This window comes from Melanerpes formicivorus, unplaced genomic scaffold (genome assembly GCF_026170545.1).
Source record: "Melanerpes formicivorus ecotype bairdi unplaced genomic scaffold, bMelFor1.0.p_v2 SCAF_116, whole genome shotgun sequence".
Taxonomy (NCBI): Eukaryota; Metazoa; Chordata; class Aves; order Piciformes; family Picidae; genus Melanerpes; species Melanerpes formicivorus.
In genome coordinates, this window is record NW_027142468.1 from 397,829 (window position 1) to 409,488 (window position 11,660).

An 11,660-nucleotide genomic window follows, 5' to 3' on the forward strand; every position below is an offset into this window, starting at 1 on the left:
CCCGCAGGGGATGCAGGCTCCTTCCGGACGGGGAGAAGGCGCAGGGCTGGGGGGGGTGTAACGGCAGCCCCGGCGGCAGCGGCGGCGGTTAGGGCAGGCAGGGCTCGGGAGCAGGCTCCGGGCTCGAGAGGTAAAGGCTTTCTCCAGCCTCAGGCTCCCCCTCCGCCGCTTCCCCTCCCCGCCTGACCCTTGTTGTCTCTTCTCAGAGTGCACTCTCAGGACTTTCGAGCCCAGAGCTGTGTTCTTCGGTGTTCTTCAGCCGGCGCTTTCCTTCGAGCGGTGCTTTTCTTGTGGTGGTGCTGTGCGAACCCTAAGGGGAGTGCCCTGAGCCTTGTGTCACCTTCGTCGCCGCCGCCGCCATGGCGGCGGCCCCTGCCCCCCAGGAGGGCACCGTGACCGTCATGGTGCGAGTGCGACCCCCGGCCCCCGGCGAGGGAGCCGCGCAGCACCCGCTGCTGAGGGTGGTCGACCATCACACCCTCCTGTTCGACCCTGGTGCCTCCGGCGGTGTGCTGCCTGCTGGCCGCGGCAAGAACCCAGGCAAACATCAGAAGTTCCTCTTCGACCGGGTTTTTGCTGAGCAGGCCACCCAGGAGGAGGTGTTCCAGCACACCACCCGCCAGATGGTCGATACTCTCCTCGACGGCTACAACTGCTCTGGTGAGCCCTAGCAGCCTGCTCTGGCCCTTGCAGGAGCTCCTGCCCATCTGCCCCTGCTCTGGGTGGGCTCAGCAGAGCTGGGGGTTGGTTCCAGAAGCCCTGAGCGGCTGTGGCAGCAGTGGGGACGCAGCGGCTCTGCAGAAAGAGAAAGCCTTGACCTTGTTGTTGGCACCAAGCTGGGGCCGGGACAGGGCCAGTGCTGGCCTGGAGATGTCATCCGAGGGCTCTGGGGGCAGGCAGGGCCCAGGCCAGCAAGAGGAGAGCAGAGACAAGCCCAGATGAGTGTGGAGTCCTGCCTGTGGGGTGGCATCAGCTGGGAGCCCTGTGCAGGCTGGGCAGCAGGCTGGTGCAGAGGGCCCCGGGGGCCCTGCTGGACAGGATGTGAGTGGGAGGCAGCAGTGCCCCACAGCAGGAGCTGGGTTTGGGGCTGTGTCCCCAGCTGAGGCAGAGCTGGCAGCATCCCCCCAGTGCTGCTGTCGATGGAGGCTGCTCTCAGGGCTCCTCCCTTTCTCCTCCCAGTGTTTGCCTACGGAGCAACCGGAGCAGGGAAAACCTACACCATGCTGGGCTCGGAGAACAGCCCTGGCATCATCTACCTCACCATGGAGGAGCTGTTCAGGAGGCTGGAGGCCAGGCAGGAGCAGAAGAGCTGCGAGGTCCTGGTCTCCTACCTGGAGGTAGGCTGTGCCCAGCTGTGCCCCTCCTGCTGCCAGGCCACCACCTCCAAGGTCTGGGCTTGTAGTGCCAGGGCTACCCCTGTGCTGCCAGCTGTGCCCAGGGCAGCCCCAGACTGGAAGCAGGCTGCCCCTGGCCAGGCTGCTGGGCTGGTGCTGCTGGCCTGCCCCCTCTGGAGCTGGGGGCCACAGGGCAATGAGGGCTTCCTGGCTGCAAGGCCTTTGGAGGAGCAGCGGCTCAGTGCCTGGCTGCTGAAGCCTCCTGAGCTGTCCCCTGCCTTAGGGCACCTTCAGCTGCTCCTGCTGGCGGCAGGTGCCAGAGGTGCTGTTGGGTGGGCAGCAGGCCCTGGAGTCCCAAGCTCCTCTGCCTGCTGCCCTCTGGGGCCCCAAGCCTCATCCTGAGCTGGAGCTGCCTGCTGCAGGTCTACAACGAGCAGATCCGTGACCTGCTGGAGCCCAAGGGCCCTCTGCCCATCCGGGAGGATCCTGAGAGAGGAGCTGTGGTTCAGGGCCTCTCCATCCAGCAGGTGGGGGTGGAAGCAGGCACAAGGTGTGGGCAGCGCTGTGCCCGCCCCAGGGGTGCCAGCTGGGACCGGGGGAGCTGGAGGGGGAGGGGAGGGCTGCGGGGCCCCGGGGCAGGGGCTGCGGGGCCCCGGGGGTGCCGGCTGGGTGGGTGCCGGCTGGCAGCAGCGCTGAGCCCGAGGCCAGAGGAGCCCTGCAGGGGCGCAGGAGGCCTCAGCCTGTGGGCGCTCGGTGCCCGTGCCGGGGCTGCGCTGATCCCTGCCCTCTGCCTGCTCCCCGCCAGCCCAGCTCGGCAGAGCAGCTCCTGCAGATGCTGCTCGGGGGCAGCAGGAACCGCACGCAGCATGCCACCGATGCCAACGCCTCCTCCTCCCGCTCCCACGCCGTGCTGCAGGTGAGGGGTGGTGCTTGGGGCAGCCCTTGGCACCGCTGCCCGGAGGGGGGCAGGCGGCGATGCTGTGCCAGGGCCGGCGTGCCAGGGCTGCTGCCGCGGCTGCGAGCGGCGAGCCCGAGCGCCCTGCGGAGCTGCAGCCTGCCCTCTGTGTGCCCTGCCAGGTCTACGTGAAGCAGCAGGACCGCGCCGAGGGCCTCGCTGGGGCCGTGCGGGTGGCCAAGATGAGCTTGGTCGACCTGGCCGGCTCGGAGCGAGCCGCGGTGGCCAAGACCAGCGGCGAGCGGCTGCGGGAGGGAGCCAGCATCAACCGCTCGCTGCTGGCCCTGCTCAGCGTCATCCAGGCGCTGGCTGGGGCCAAGGTGAGGCTGCCGCTGAGGGGCCCTGAGCGCCGTCCCCACGGCAGAGCTGCCGTGGGCTGGGCCTGGCCGGGGCTGGGAGCCGAGGGCCAGCCCCTGAGCGGAGCCTCGCTGTGCCGGGCAGGGCAAGCAGAGCCACGTCCCGTACCGGGACAGCAAGCTGACGCGGCTGCTGAAGGACTCCATCGGCGGCAACTGCCGCACCCTGATGCTGGCTGCCCTCAGCCCCTCGCCGCTCTGCTGCCAGGACACCCTCAACACCCTCAAGTATGCCAGCAGGGCCAAGGAGATCCAGGTCTCGGTGAGCACCTCGCCCCGCGGCCGGCAGCTGCTGGGGCTGCCCGGGAAGGAGCCTGGGGCAGGCTGCTGCCTCCCTGCCGCCTCCCTGCCGCAGCCGGGCTGCCTCTGGAGCCCCTCTCAGAGTCAGCTGCAGCCCCTCGGGCCCCACCAGCCCAGGGCAGGCTGAGGAGCTGCCCCGCTGCCGCCTCAGCGGAGGGGAAGGAGCTGTCCCGGTGCTGCTCTCAGCTCCGCTCCTCCCTCTCCCCGCAGCTCAAGAGCAACCTGCCGAGCCCGGACTCCCACGTCTGTCCGTACGTTGTGCTGTGTGCGCAGCTGAGAGCGGAGGTGAGCTGCCGGGGGCAGGGCTGGGCTCTGTCTGCGGCTCTGCTTTGCCTGGCACCCAGCCTGCTGAGCTGCTGGGGCTCAGGGCATGCTCTGAGCCAGGGCTGCCCCTTGCTCACAGGTGGCAGAGCTGCAGGCCAAGCTCCGTGCCTATGAGGATGCTGCCCGCGGGGCACAGGGCCAGGCGCCAGAGCCGCTGCCTGCCCTCGGCTCCAGCCCCTTGGAGCTGCCCAGGTGAGGCTGCTGGGCAGGAGGGAGGGAGCCTGGGCTGGCACCTTGGGGTCCCCCAGGGCCAGGAGCTTGCAGAGTTTGGCTGCTGGCTGCAGCCCAAGTGGCTGCCAGGACGCAGCTGAGCTGCTCTGCTGCTGTGCCACAGCCTCTCCGCTGCCCAGCTGGAGTGAGGAGCCTGGCAGCCCCCAGAGCTGGGGGACAAAGGCCAAAGCTGCCCTTGGCTCCATCCCAAACCTTGGTAGGCCAAGGGATGGCTTCCCCAGAGGCTCTTCCCTGGCTCAGGGGCTGCTGCTGTGACTTGTGTAGGGTGGAGGAGGCTGTGCCCGAGGCGTGCCTGGAGCTCCCTGGTGGGGAGAGTGCTGGAGAGCAGCAGGAGCTGGCAGCTGGGTGTCCTGCTGCCTTGCAGCTGGCCTTGGAGGAGGTGAGAGGAGGGCTTGGCCTGGTGACGGGACCCAGCTCAGGTACCTTGCTGGGCTGCACTGGGCAGGCTGGGAGAGGGCAGGAGCTGAGCTGCTCTGGGAGGTCTGGGCTCAGCAGGTGCTGGGCTGTGGAGTGCTGGAGAAAGCTCTGAGCCTGGCAGGGAAGGGGCAGCTGGGGGCCCAGGCTCAGCTCAGCTCTGGCCTGATGCTGCTCTGGGGGCTTGCTGCAGGCTGCAGAGGAAAGGTCTGCCCCAGCCATCCAGCAGGCAGATGTGCAGCAGGAAGCAAAGGAAGCAGCCCCCCTCCTGCAGGGCTTGACTGCCAGCCAGCCAGAGGGGTGAGTGTCCTTGTGCCCCCTCCCTGTGCCACTTGCTCCTGGCTGCTCAGAGAGTTTCAACCTTCCTGTGGTGTGCAGCCCCCTGAGGGTGCTGGAGGTGGGGGAGGGCCCAGGCCTTGGCTTACAGAGCAGTGCCTGCCCTCTGAGGTGGGATTTGGCTCCTAGAGAGCCAGTCCCAGGGGAGAAGCTCCCCTGGAAGGGTCAGCAGGGAAGGTTTCCAGGCACAGCAGCTGAGAGCCTTCAGTGCCTCTTGCCAGGCCTGGAGCTGCCTCCCCCAGGGCTCTGCTGCTGCCTCTGCTCCCCGAGGTGCTGCCCTGGCACCACCTGCTGCTGTCTGTGCCCCAATGTCCTGGCAGGGGGAAGGTCTCCCGAGGGAGGCTGCCTGTGCTGTGTGCCTGAGGCCCAGCACAGCTCTGGGGCTGCTGTTGGGTGCCCTGCAGCCCACAGGTGATCTCCCAGCTCAGGTCCTGCAGTGCCAGCCTGGGCACCCCTCAGTCTCAAAGCTTGCCTGGCCCAGAGCTCCCCCCAGGCTGTGCCCCACCTGAGGAGGGGGCTCAGAGGTGCTGCTGGTGGTGCTGAGCCTGTCTTGGGTGCCAGGGGCTGAGGTTCAGCCCCTGACTGCTCCTTGGCTCTGTCTCTCTCTGCCCCAGGGCTGCAGCTGCTGCCAGGAGCTCCTCCCCAGAGCAGCAGTCCCTGCCCCAGGCTGGCAGCTTCCTTGCTGCTGCTGTGGCCTCTGAGGCACTGCAGCCCCTGGCCCCTCAGGAGGCTGCTGCCAGCCAGGAGCAGGCCTCCTCCCCAGGGAGGGCTGCAGAGGCCAGCAGGGCCAGCCCAGCCCAGAGGAGCCAGCAGGGCAGTGCTGCTGAGGATCCAGGTTGGTGCCCTCTCTCTCCTCTGTCCCAGGCTCTGCTGCAGGGCTGGGGGGTGGTGGGGGGCAGCTGCCAGCTGTGGGCACAGGGCAGGGGCAGAAGTTTCTCCTGCCCTGGCACCCAGTGGGGGCTGAGCCTGCCTTTATCTCCTGTGGGTGACTGCTCTTGGGGGCATCTGCCCCGCTCAGCCCAGCTGTGGCCTGGCTGCTGGCAGCCTGTGTCTGGGCAGGGCTGACCTCTTCCTCCTCATCCTCGGTGCCCATGCATGAGGCCAGCAGCAGAGCCTGGCTCTGCAGAGGCTGCTGCTGGGCACAGGCCAGGCCCTGCCACGGGGCACTTGCTCTGGGCCCAGGATGGTTGGTGCTGGCTCTTGGGCTTGGTGTGGTTTGGGGCAGTCCCAGCAAAGAGCTGAGGGGGGTGGGGGGCAGGGGGGGAGGGCCTGGGAGCTGCAGCCAGGGAGCTGACTCGGTCTCTGCTCTGCTCCTCCAGCCGAGAGCTGCGTGGCTGTGCCTGGCGCCCCCGTGACCAGCTCTCCCCTGCCAGGCTGGCAGCACCTGGCTGCGCTCAGCAGTGCCAGGCTGCTGGCCCTCAGCCCCATCGGGAAGAGGAGGAGGTCCCCTGAGATGCCAACTCCTGCCCAGCCGGCCTCTGCCTGCAGCCTCTCCCCGCGGCCCAAACGCCGGCGGCCGAGTGGGCAGCCGGCAGAGGCTGCCAGGGCGGCACAGAGCCCCCCCAGCCCCTGCCCCCCGGCTGCAGCCCCCCCAGCCCCTGTGGCGCTGCCAGCCTGGCCCTGCGGCTCCAGCCTGTGCCCGGAGAGGCTCTCCCGGAGCCGCCTGCCCCTGGCGCCGCTGGCAGCTCCCCAGGGCTGTGCCCTGCCCCCGGGCCCTGACCTGGATGGCACCTACCAGGTGTGCAGGCTGCCAGCCTCAGCCAGCCCTGGGCCCCCGGGCTGCAGGGGCCTGGAGCCCCCCAGCCAGGACCTCCTCCGGCAGCAGGATGCCCTCTCGGTGCCCAAGTGAGTGCCGCCCTGGGGCCCTCCCTGCGGGGTTGGGGACCCCCTGGGTGCCTCCTGGGGGGGTGGCTGCGGCTCTGTGGGGAGGGAGGGTGGGCAGGGGGCACAGGGCTGGGGGGTGGGCAGCAGTGGGCTGAGCTCACCTGGGCAGGGGTTGCTGAAGAGAAAAAGCCAAGCAGAAGGCCCCCCTGTGTGCCACTTGCCCTGGCACAGTGTGTGCCCCCTCCTCCTGCACGTAGCTGCCCCAGGGATGAGCTCTGCCTCAAAGCTTGCCTGGCCCAGAGCTCCCCCCAGGCTGTGCCCCAGCTGAGGAGGGGGCTCAGAGGTGCTGCTGGTGGTGCTGAGCCTGTCTTGGGTGCCAGGGGCTGAGCTTCAGCCCCTGACTGCTCCTTGGCTCTGTCTCTCTCTGCCCCAGGGCTGCAGCTGCTGCCAGGAGCCATGAGCTCAATGTCACCTACCAGGTCTGCAGGCTGCCAGCCTCAGGCAGCAGCCCTGAGCCCTTGGGCTGCAGGGGCCTGGAGCCCCCAGGCTGGCAGCACAAGCAGGATGCCCTCTCGGTGCCCAAGTGAGTGCTGCCCTGGGGCCTTCCCTGTGGCTTTGGGGATCCTGCCCTCCATGGCTGGGTGCCTCCTGTGGGGATGGCTGCAGCTCTGTGGAGGGCAGAGGGTGGGCAGGAGGCACTTGGCCAGCAGGCACAGGCTGAGCTCACCTGGGCACGGCTGCACAGGGCAGAGAGCATTCCAAGGGAAGCTTTTCCTGCTCCTGCTCCTCCCTTTGGCCCTGGAGCATCCTCCAGATTGCTTCAGGAGTGCTGGCTGGGAGCAGGTTGGGCATCTGCTCTCCTGGCACTGGGGGTCAGGGCTGTGCCCTTGGGGGCCTGGGCATCTTTGGGGTGGCTTTTGGCTGGTGCAGCAAAGAGGCTCTGGCTCTTCTGGAGCCCTGTGGCTGTGCAGAGGCTGAGCCCCACCTGGCCCTGGTGGTGCAGGACACCCCCAGGGAGACCTCCTTGCTTCTGGGGCTCTGCAAATAGCTCAGAGTGAGGAGAGCTGGAAATGGGGACAGGGCAGGGCCCAGCCCCGTGCCAGGGGCAGTCAGGATCCCCCCTGGCACTAACCATCTCTGCCCTGCCTGCAGGCCCTGCAAGCTGGCCTGTGCCCCACGCACACCCTCTGTGCCCAGGCTGCCTGTGGGCTGCAGAGCCTCTGCCCTGAAGCAGAAGGCAGCTGAGAGGTGAGAGAGCTGCCAGCAGCTGCCTGTGCTCCCCACTGTGGGCCCTGCCCCATGGCTGCAGCTGCACCTTGCCAGTGCCCTCTGCCCCGAGCCTGCCTGGGTGCCAATGGCCTCTTTGCCTCCCTCAGAGCCCTTTGCCCCCCCGGGGGTGGACAGCGGAGCCGCATCCCCCAGCTGCGCAGCAGGCAGCGAGCTGCCAAGGCCTCTGCAGCCCAGGTGAGGCTGCCCTGGGAGTGAGCCCTGCTGCTGTGCCAGCCCCGTGCCAGCTGGAGGCACAGCCCTGCCATGGGGATGGTTGGTGCTGGGGGGTGGCTGCAGCCTGCTGCTGTGCCAGCCCCGTGCCAGCTGGAGGCACAGCCCTGCCATGGGGATGGTTGGTGCTGGGGGGTGGCTGCAGCCTGCTGCTGTGCCAGCCCCGTGCCAGCTGGAGCAGAGCCCTGCCATGGGGATGGTTGGTGCTGGGGGGTGGCTGCAGCCTGCTGCTGTGCCAGCCCCGTGCCAGCTGGAGGCACAGCCCTGCCATGGGGATGGTTGGTGCTGGGGGAGGGCAATAGAGCAGGTATCTGCCAGGGCCTGGGTGTGCCCGGCGCTGCCTGCTGCCCTTCTCTCCTCTCTCTGCAGCCCCAGAGCATCCTTCAGGCCCTCTGAGCAGCAGCGCAGCAGGAGCAGCCCCAGAGTGCCTCCAGCCCCGGCTGAGAGAGCAGAGCCCCTGGGGAGGTGTGGACAGCCCTGGGCGTGCCCCGTGCGGGCCCTGGTGGGTGCCCGGTGCTGGCTTCTCAGCGCTGCTGAGGGGCAGGCGGCGCTGGGCTGGCCGCGGGGGCTGGTCGGGGCCGGAGCTGCCGGCAGGGAGCTGGGAGGAGAAGCTGCCAGGGCAGGGCTGGGGCTGAGGGCAAAGATGGCGGCCGGGCCCCGGCGGCCTACGGCTCCCATGGTGCTCTGCGCGGGCGGGAGGGGGCGGGGCTGTCGGCGTTCGAGAGCCAATGGGGGGCTGCGTTCGGGCACCGGCCAGTGAGCGCAGGGGGCGTGTCCGGCGGCAGCGTTTGAAGCCCTGTGGCGCAGGCGGCGGTGAGTAGCGCTGGGGCCCCGGGAGCGGCGAGGCAGAGGGATGGGGACGGCTGCGGGGAGCGGGGGCTGGGGGAGGCAGGGAGTGCTGGAGGCGGCGGTGGCAGCGCCGGGGGGAAGCTGGGGAGGGCGCCGGGGAGGGCTAGAGGCCGGGGGTGTGGGCGTGGGGAGGGGGTTGGGGATCAGGGATCAGGGCTCTGGATGTGGGGGCGTCCCGGGGCGGTTGTAGGAGCGTTAGGGTGGCTGTGGGGACCCCAGGGTGATGTAGGATCCTTGCAGACGCTGGGAACCTGTAGGGCTGGAGGGTATTGGAAGGGCAGCTCTCGGGGTACCGGTGGGAGTTACCACAGGGGGGGTGTGGGAGCAGGGTCCCGGGTGGGGGGCTGGGGGTGTCCAGGCTTTCTCCAGCCTGCGGCTCCCCCTCCGCCGCTTCCCCTCCCTGCCTGACCTTTTTTTCTCCCGAGAGTGCGCCCTCAGGACGTTGGAGCCCGGAGCTGTGTTCTTCAGCCAGTGCTGTCCTTGGAGCGGTGCTGTGCGGACCCCAGGGGCAGTGCCCTCAGCCCTGCGTCGTCGTCGCCGCCATGGTGCTGGTCCCTCCCCCCAGGAGGGCGCCGTGGCCGTCACGGTGCGAGTGCGACCCCTGGCCCCCAGGGAGGGAGCCACGCAGCACCCAGGTGCCTCCCAGCCCCGTGCCAGGGGCAGTCAGGATCCCCCCTGGCACTAACCATCTCTGCCCTGCCTGCAGGCCCTGCAAGCTGGCCTGTGCCCCACGGACACCCTCTGTGCCCAGGCTCCCTGTGGACTGCAGAGCCTCTGCCCTGAAGCAGGAGGGAGCTGAGAGGTGAGAGAGCTGCCAGCAGCTGCTTGTGCTCCCCAGTGTGGGCCCTGCTCCATGGCTGCAGCTGCACCTTGCCTGTGGCCTCTGCCCTGAGCCTGGCTGGGTGCCAATGGCCTCTTTGCCTTTCCCAGAGCCCTTTGCCCCCCGGAGAGTGGGCAGTGGAACTCCAGAGCAGGAACAGAGCTGCCCTGTCCTCTGCAGCCCAGGTGAGGCTGCCCTGGGAACCACTCAGCCAGGAGTGAGCCCTGCCCCGCGGCAGCCTGCAGCCTGCTGCTGTGCCAGCCCTGTGCCAGCTGCGAGGCAAAGCCCTGGCAGGGGCATGGTTGGTGCTGGGGGGAGGGCGGGAGAGCAGGGAGGTGCCAGTGCCTGGGTGTGCCTCAGGAGGGGAGCTGCGTTTGCTGCTTGTGCCCCAGAGCTGCCTGATGCCCTTCTCTCCTCTCTCTGCAGCCCCGGAGCATCCTTCAGGCCCTGTGAACGGCAGTGCAGCAAGAGGAGCCCCAGAGTGCTCCCAGGCTTCGGCAGCAACCTCTCTCCTTCCAGCCCCCATCCAGTGAAAACTTCAGCAGCCAGGACCCCAGCCCAAGCTGGAGGTCCCGTCGGCGGCGTCCCTGCCCGCGGTCCCGTCCGCGCCGTCCCTGCCCCGGTCCCTGGTCCCGTCGCGTCCGCGCCGTCCCTGCCCCGGTCCCTGGTCCCGTCGCGTCCGCGCCGTCCCTGCCCCGGTCCCTGGTCCCGTCGCGTCCGCGCCGTCCCTGCCCCGGTCCCTGGTCCCGTCGCGTCCGCCGTGTCCCTGCCCCGGTCCCTGGTCCCGTCGCGTCCGCCGTGTCCCTGCCCCGGTCCCTGGTCCCGTCGCGTCCGCCGTGTCCCTGCCCCGGTCCCTGGGCCCGCGCCGTCCCTGCCCCGGTCCCTGGTCCCGTCCCGTCCGCGCCGTCCCTGCCCCGGTCCCTGGTCCCGTCCCGTCCGCGCCGTCCCTGCCCCGGTCCCTGGTCCCGTCCCGTCCGCGCCGTCCCTGCCCCGGTCCCTGGTCCCGTCCCGTCCGCGCCGTCCCTGCCCCGGTCCCTGGTCCCGTCCCGTCCGCGCCGTCCCTGCCCCGGTCCCTGGGCCCGTCCCGTCCGCCGTGTCCCTGCCCCGGTCCCTGGTCCCGGCCCGTCCGCGCCGTCCCTGCCCCCGTCCCTGCTCCCGTCCCGTCCGCGCCGTCCCTGCCCCCGTCCCTGCTCCCGTCCCGTCCGCGCCGTTCCTGCCCCCGTCTCGTCCGCCGCGCCCCTGCCTCTGGCCCCGTCTCGTCCGCCGCGCCCCTGTCTCTGGCCCCGTCCCGTCCGCCCCGTCCCTGCCCCCGGTCCCCGTCCGCGCCGTCCCTGCCCCGGTCCCCACCCCGGTCCCCGTCCGCGGCTTCCCTGGCCCCGGCCCCGTCCCGTCCGCAGCGTCCCGGCCCCGTCCCTTTTTGCAGCTCGGTTCCCCCTACCCCACTTCGCGGTTCCCGGCCCTGTCCCCTCCCCTCTGCGGCGCGGTTCCCCCCTCTGTTTGTGTTGTTCACTAAAGGTTTGGTTTTTGGTTCTTCAGACCTTTTCTGGCTGCTTTTTCCCTCCCCTTGGGGGACCCTGGGGCTGGGGCTCCCTCGGGGGTTGCCTGGGCCAGGCCATTCCTCCTGGCCTGGGCTCTAGTCTGCCTTCCCCCTCTCTACCATCATCGCAGGGGCTCTGGGGTTCTTCTTCTTAGCCTCTGTGGATCAGGCAGCCCCACTCATCTTCACAGGGGGAAGTTGAAACCAAAGGGCTCTCTTCTTTCATCCCCAACCTCCTGTGCTGCAGTTTCTATCCATTGCCCCTTGGCCTATCCCAGGGCACAGTGAGCAGAGGCTGTCCCTGTCCCTTCCTTCCTGACCCCCAGCCCTCAGCTCTTGATAGCCATTGATCAGATCCCTCTCAGCCTTCTCCTCTCCAGACTCAACAGCCCCAGGGCTCTCAGCCTCTCCTCCCCAGGCAGTGCTGCAGTCCCTTCCGCAGCCTTGCAGCCCTCCCTTGGACTCTCTCTAGCAGTCCCTGTCCCTCCTGACCTGGGGAGCCCAGAGCTGGATGCAATATTCCAGGTGGGGTCTCAGCAGGGCAGAGTAGAGGGGGAGGAGAACCTCCCTGGCTCTGCTGGACACACTCCCCTGAATGCCCCCCAGGACCCCGTTGGCCTTCTTGGCCCCCAGGGCACATTGCTGTCCCATGCAGAGCTTGCTGCCCCCCAGCACTCCCAGGTCCTGTTTCAACCTCTTCAAGGATGTGCTGCCTGTGGGAGCCTGGATGCTGCTCAGGGCTCCTGTGAGGAGCTCCAGACAACGAAATACTCTCTTCACTTCTTTTGATCCCCTGTTCCAAACCATTTCCCCTTGTGCCTCACAGCCAGCAATTTGATAACCTCTCCCACTGCCAGCCACACAAGGTGAGTTTCTCACA

At 69.2% G+C, this 11,660-nt stretch overlaps 2 protein-coding genes and 1 long non-coding RNA gene across 4 annotated transcripts; all 3 read left to right on the forward strand.

Annotated features, from left to right (window-relative positions):
* Window positions 1-311: 311 nt before the first annotated feature.
* LOC137456107 (kinesin-like protein KIF18B) lies at window positions 312-6,661 on the forward strand. Its single transcript, XM_068167412.1, has 13 exons — window positions 312-660; window positions 1,180-1,337; window positions 1,757-1,861; window positions 2,140-2,250; window positions 2,412-2,609; window positions 2,731-2,907; window positions 3,156-3,230; window positions 3,349-3,461; window positions 3,765-3,879; window positions 4,108-4,214; window positions 4,865-5,085; window positions 5,570-6,095; window positions 6,508-6,661. The coding sequence occupies exons 1-13, from the start codon at window positions 360-362 to the stop codon at window positions 6,659-6,661; spliced, it is 2,361 nt and encodes a 786-aa protein (XP_068023513.1). The 5' UTR covers window positions 312-359.
* A 594-nt stretch (window positions 6,662-7,255) lies between these two features.
* On the forward strand, window positions 7,256-8,346 carry LOC137456123 (uncharacterized). Its single transcript, XR_010990955.1, has 3 exons — window positions 7,256-7,322; window positions 7,451-7,538; window positions 7,944-8,346. It is a non-coding gene; the product is annotated as an uncharacterized lncRNA (long non-coding RNA).
* Window positions 8,347-8,547: 201 nt separating this feature from the next.
* On the forward strand, window positions 8,548-10,778 carry LOC137456084 (tetra-peptide repeat homeobox protein 1-like). 2 transcript variants are annotated; one of them, XM_068167385.1, is made up of 4 exons: window positions 8,548-9,009; window positions 9,130-9,225; window positions 9,354-9,428; window positions 9,670-10,778. In XM_068167385.1, the coding sequence occupies exons 1-4, from the start codon at window positions 8,966-8,968 to the stop codon at window positions 10,754-10,756; spliced, it is 1,302 nt and encodes a 433-aa protein (XP_068023486.1). In that variant the 5' UTR covers window positions 8,548-8,965; the 3' UTR covers window positions 10,757-10,778. The 2 variants fall into 2 exon arrangements, with proteins under 2 accessions (XP_068023486.1, XP_068023487.1); XM_068167386.1 differs by lacking the exons at window positions 9,130-9,225; window positions 9,354-9,428.
* Window positions 10,779-11,660: the final 882 nt, after the last annotated feature.

Bases quoted from the DNA above. Each gene is read 5' to 3' on its own strand.
- LOC137456084 (XM_068167385.1), top strand. From the start codon at position 8,966: ATGGTGCTGGTCCCTCCCCCCAGGAGGGCGCCGTGGCCGTCACG. The intron at 9,226-9,353 runs GTGAGAGAGCTG...TGCCTTTCCCAG, and splicing joins AAGCAGGAGGGAGCTGAGAG to AGCCCTTTGCCCCCCGGAGA. The intron at 9,429-9,669 runs GTGAGGCTGCCC...CTCTCTCTGCAG, and splicing joins CCCTGTCCTCTGCAGCCCAG to CCCCGGAGCATCCTTCAGGC.
- LOC137456107 (XM_068167412.1), top strand. From the start codon at position 360: ATGGCGGCGGCCCCTGCCCCCCAGGAGGGCACCGTGACCGTCATGGTG. The intron at 661-1,179 runs GTGAGCCCTAGC...TTCTCCTCCCAG, and splicing joins CGACGGCTACAACTGCTCTG to TGTTTGCCTACGGAGCAACC. The intron at 2,251-2,411 runs GTGAGGGGTGGT...GTGCCCTGCCAG, and splicing joins GCTCCCACGCCGTGCTGCAG to GTCTACGTGAAGCAGCAGGA.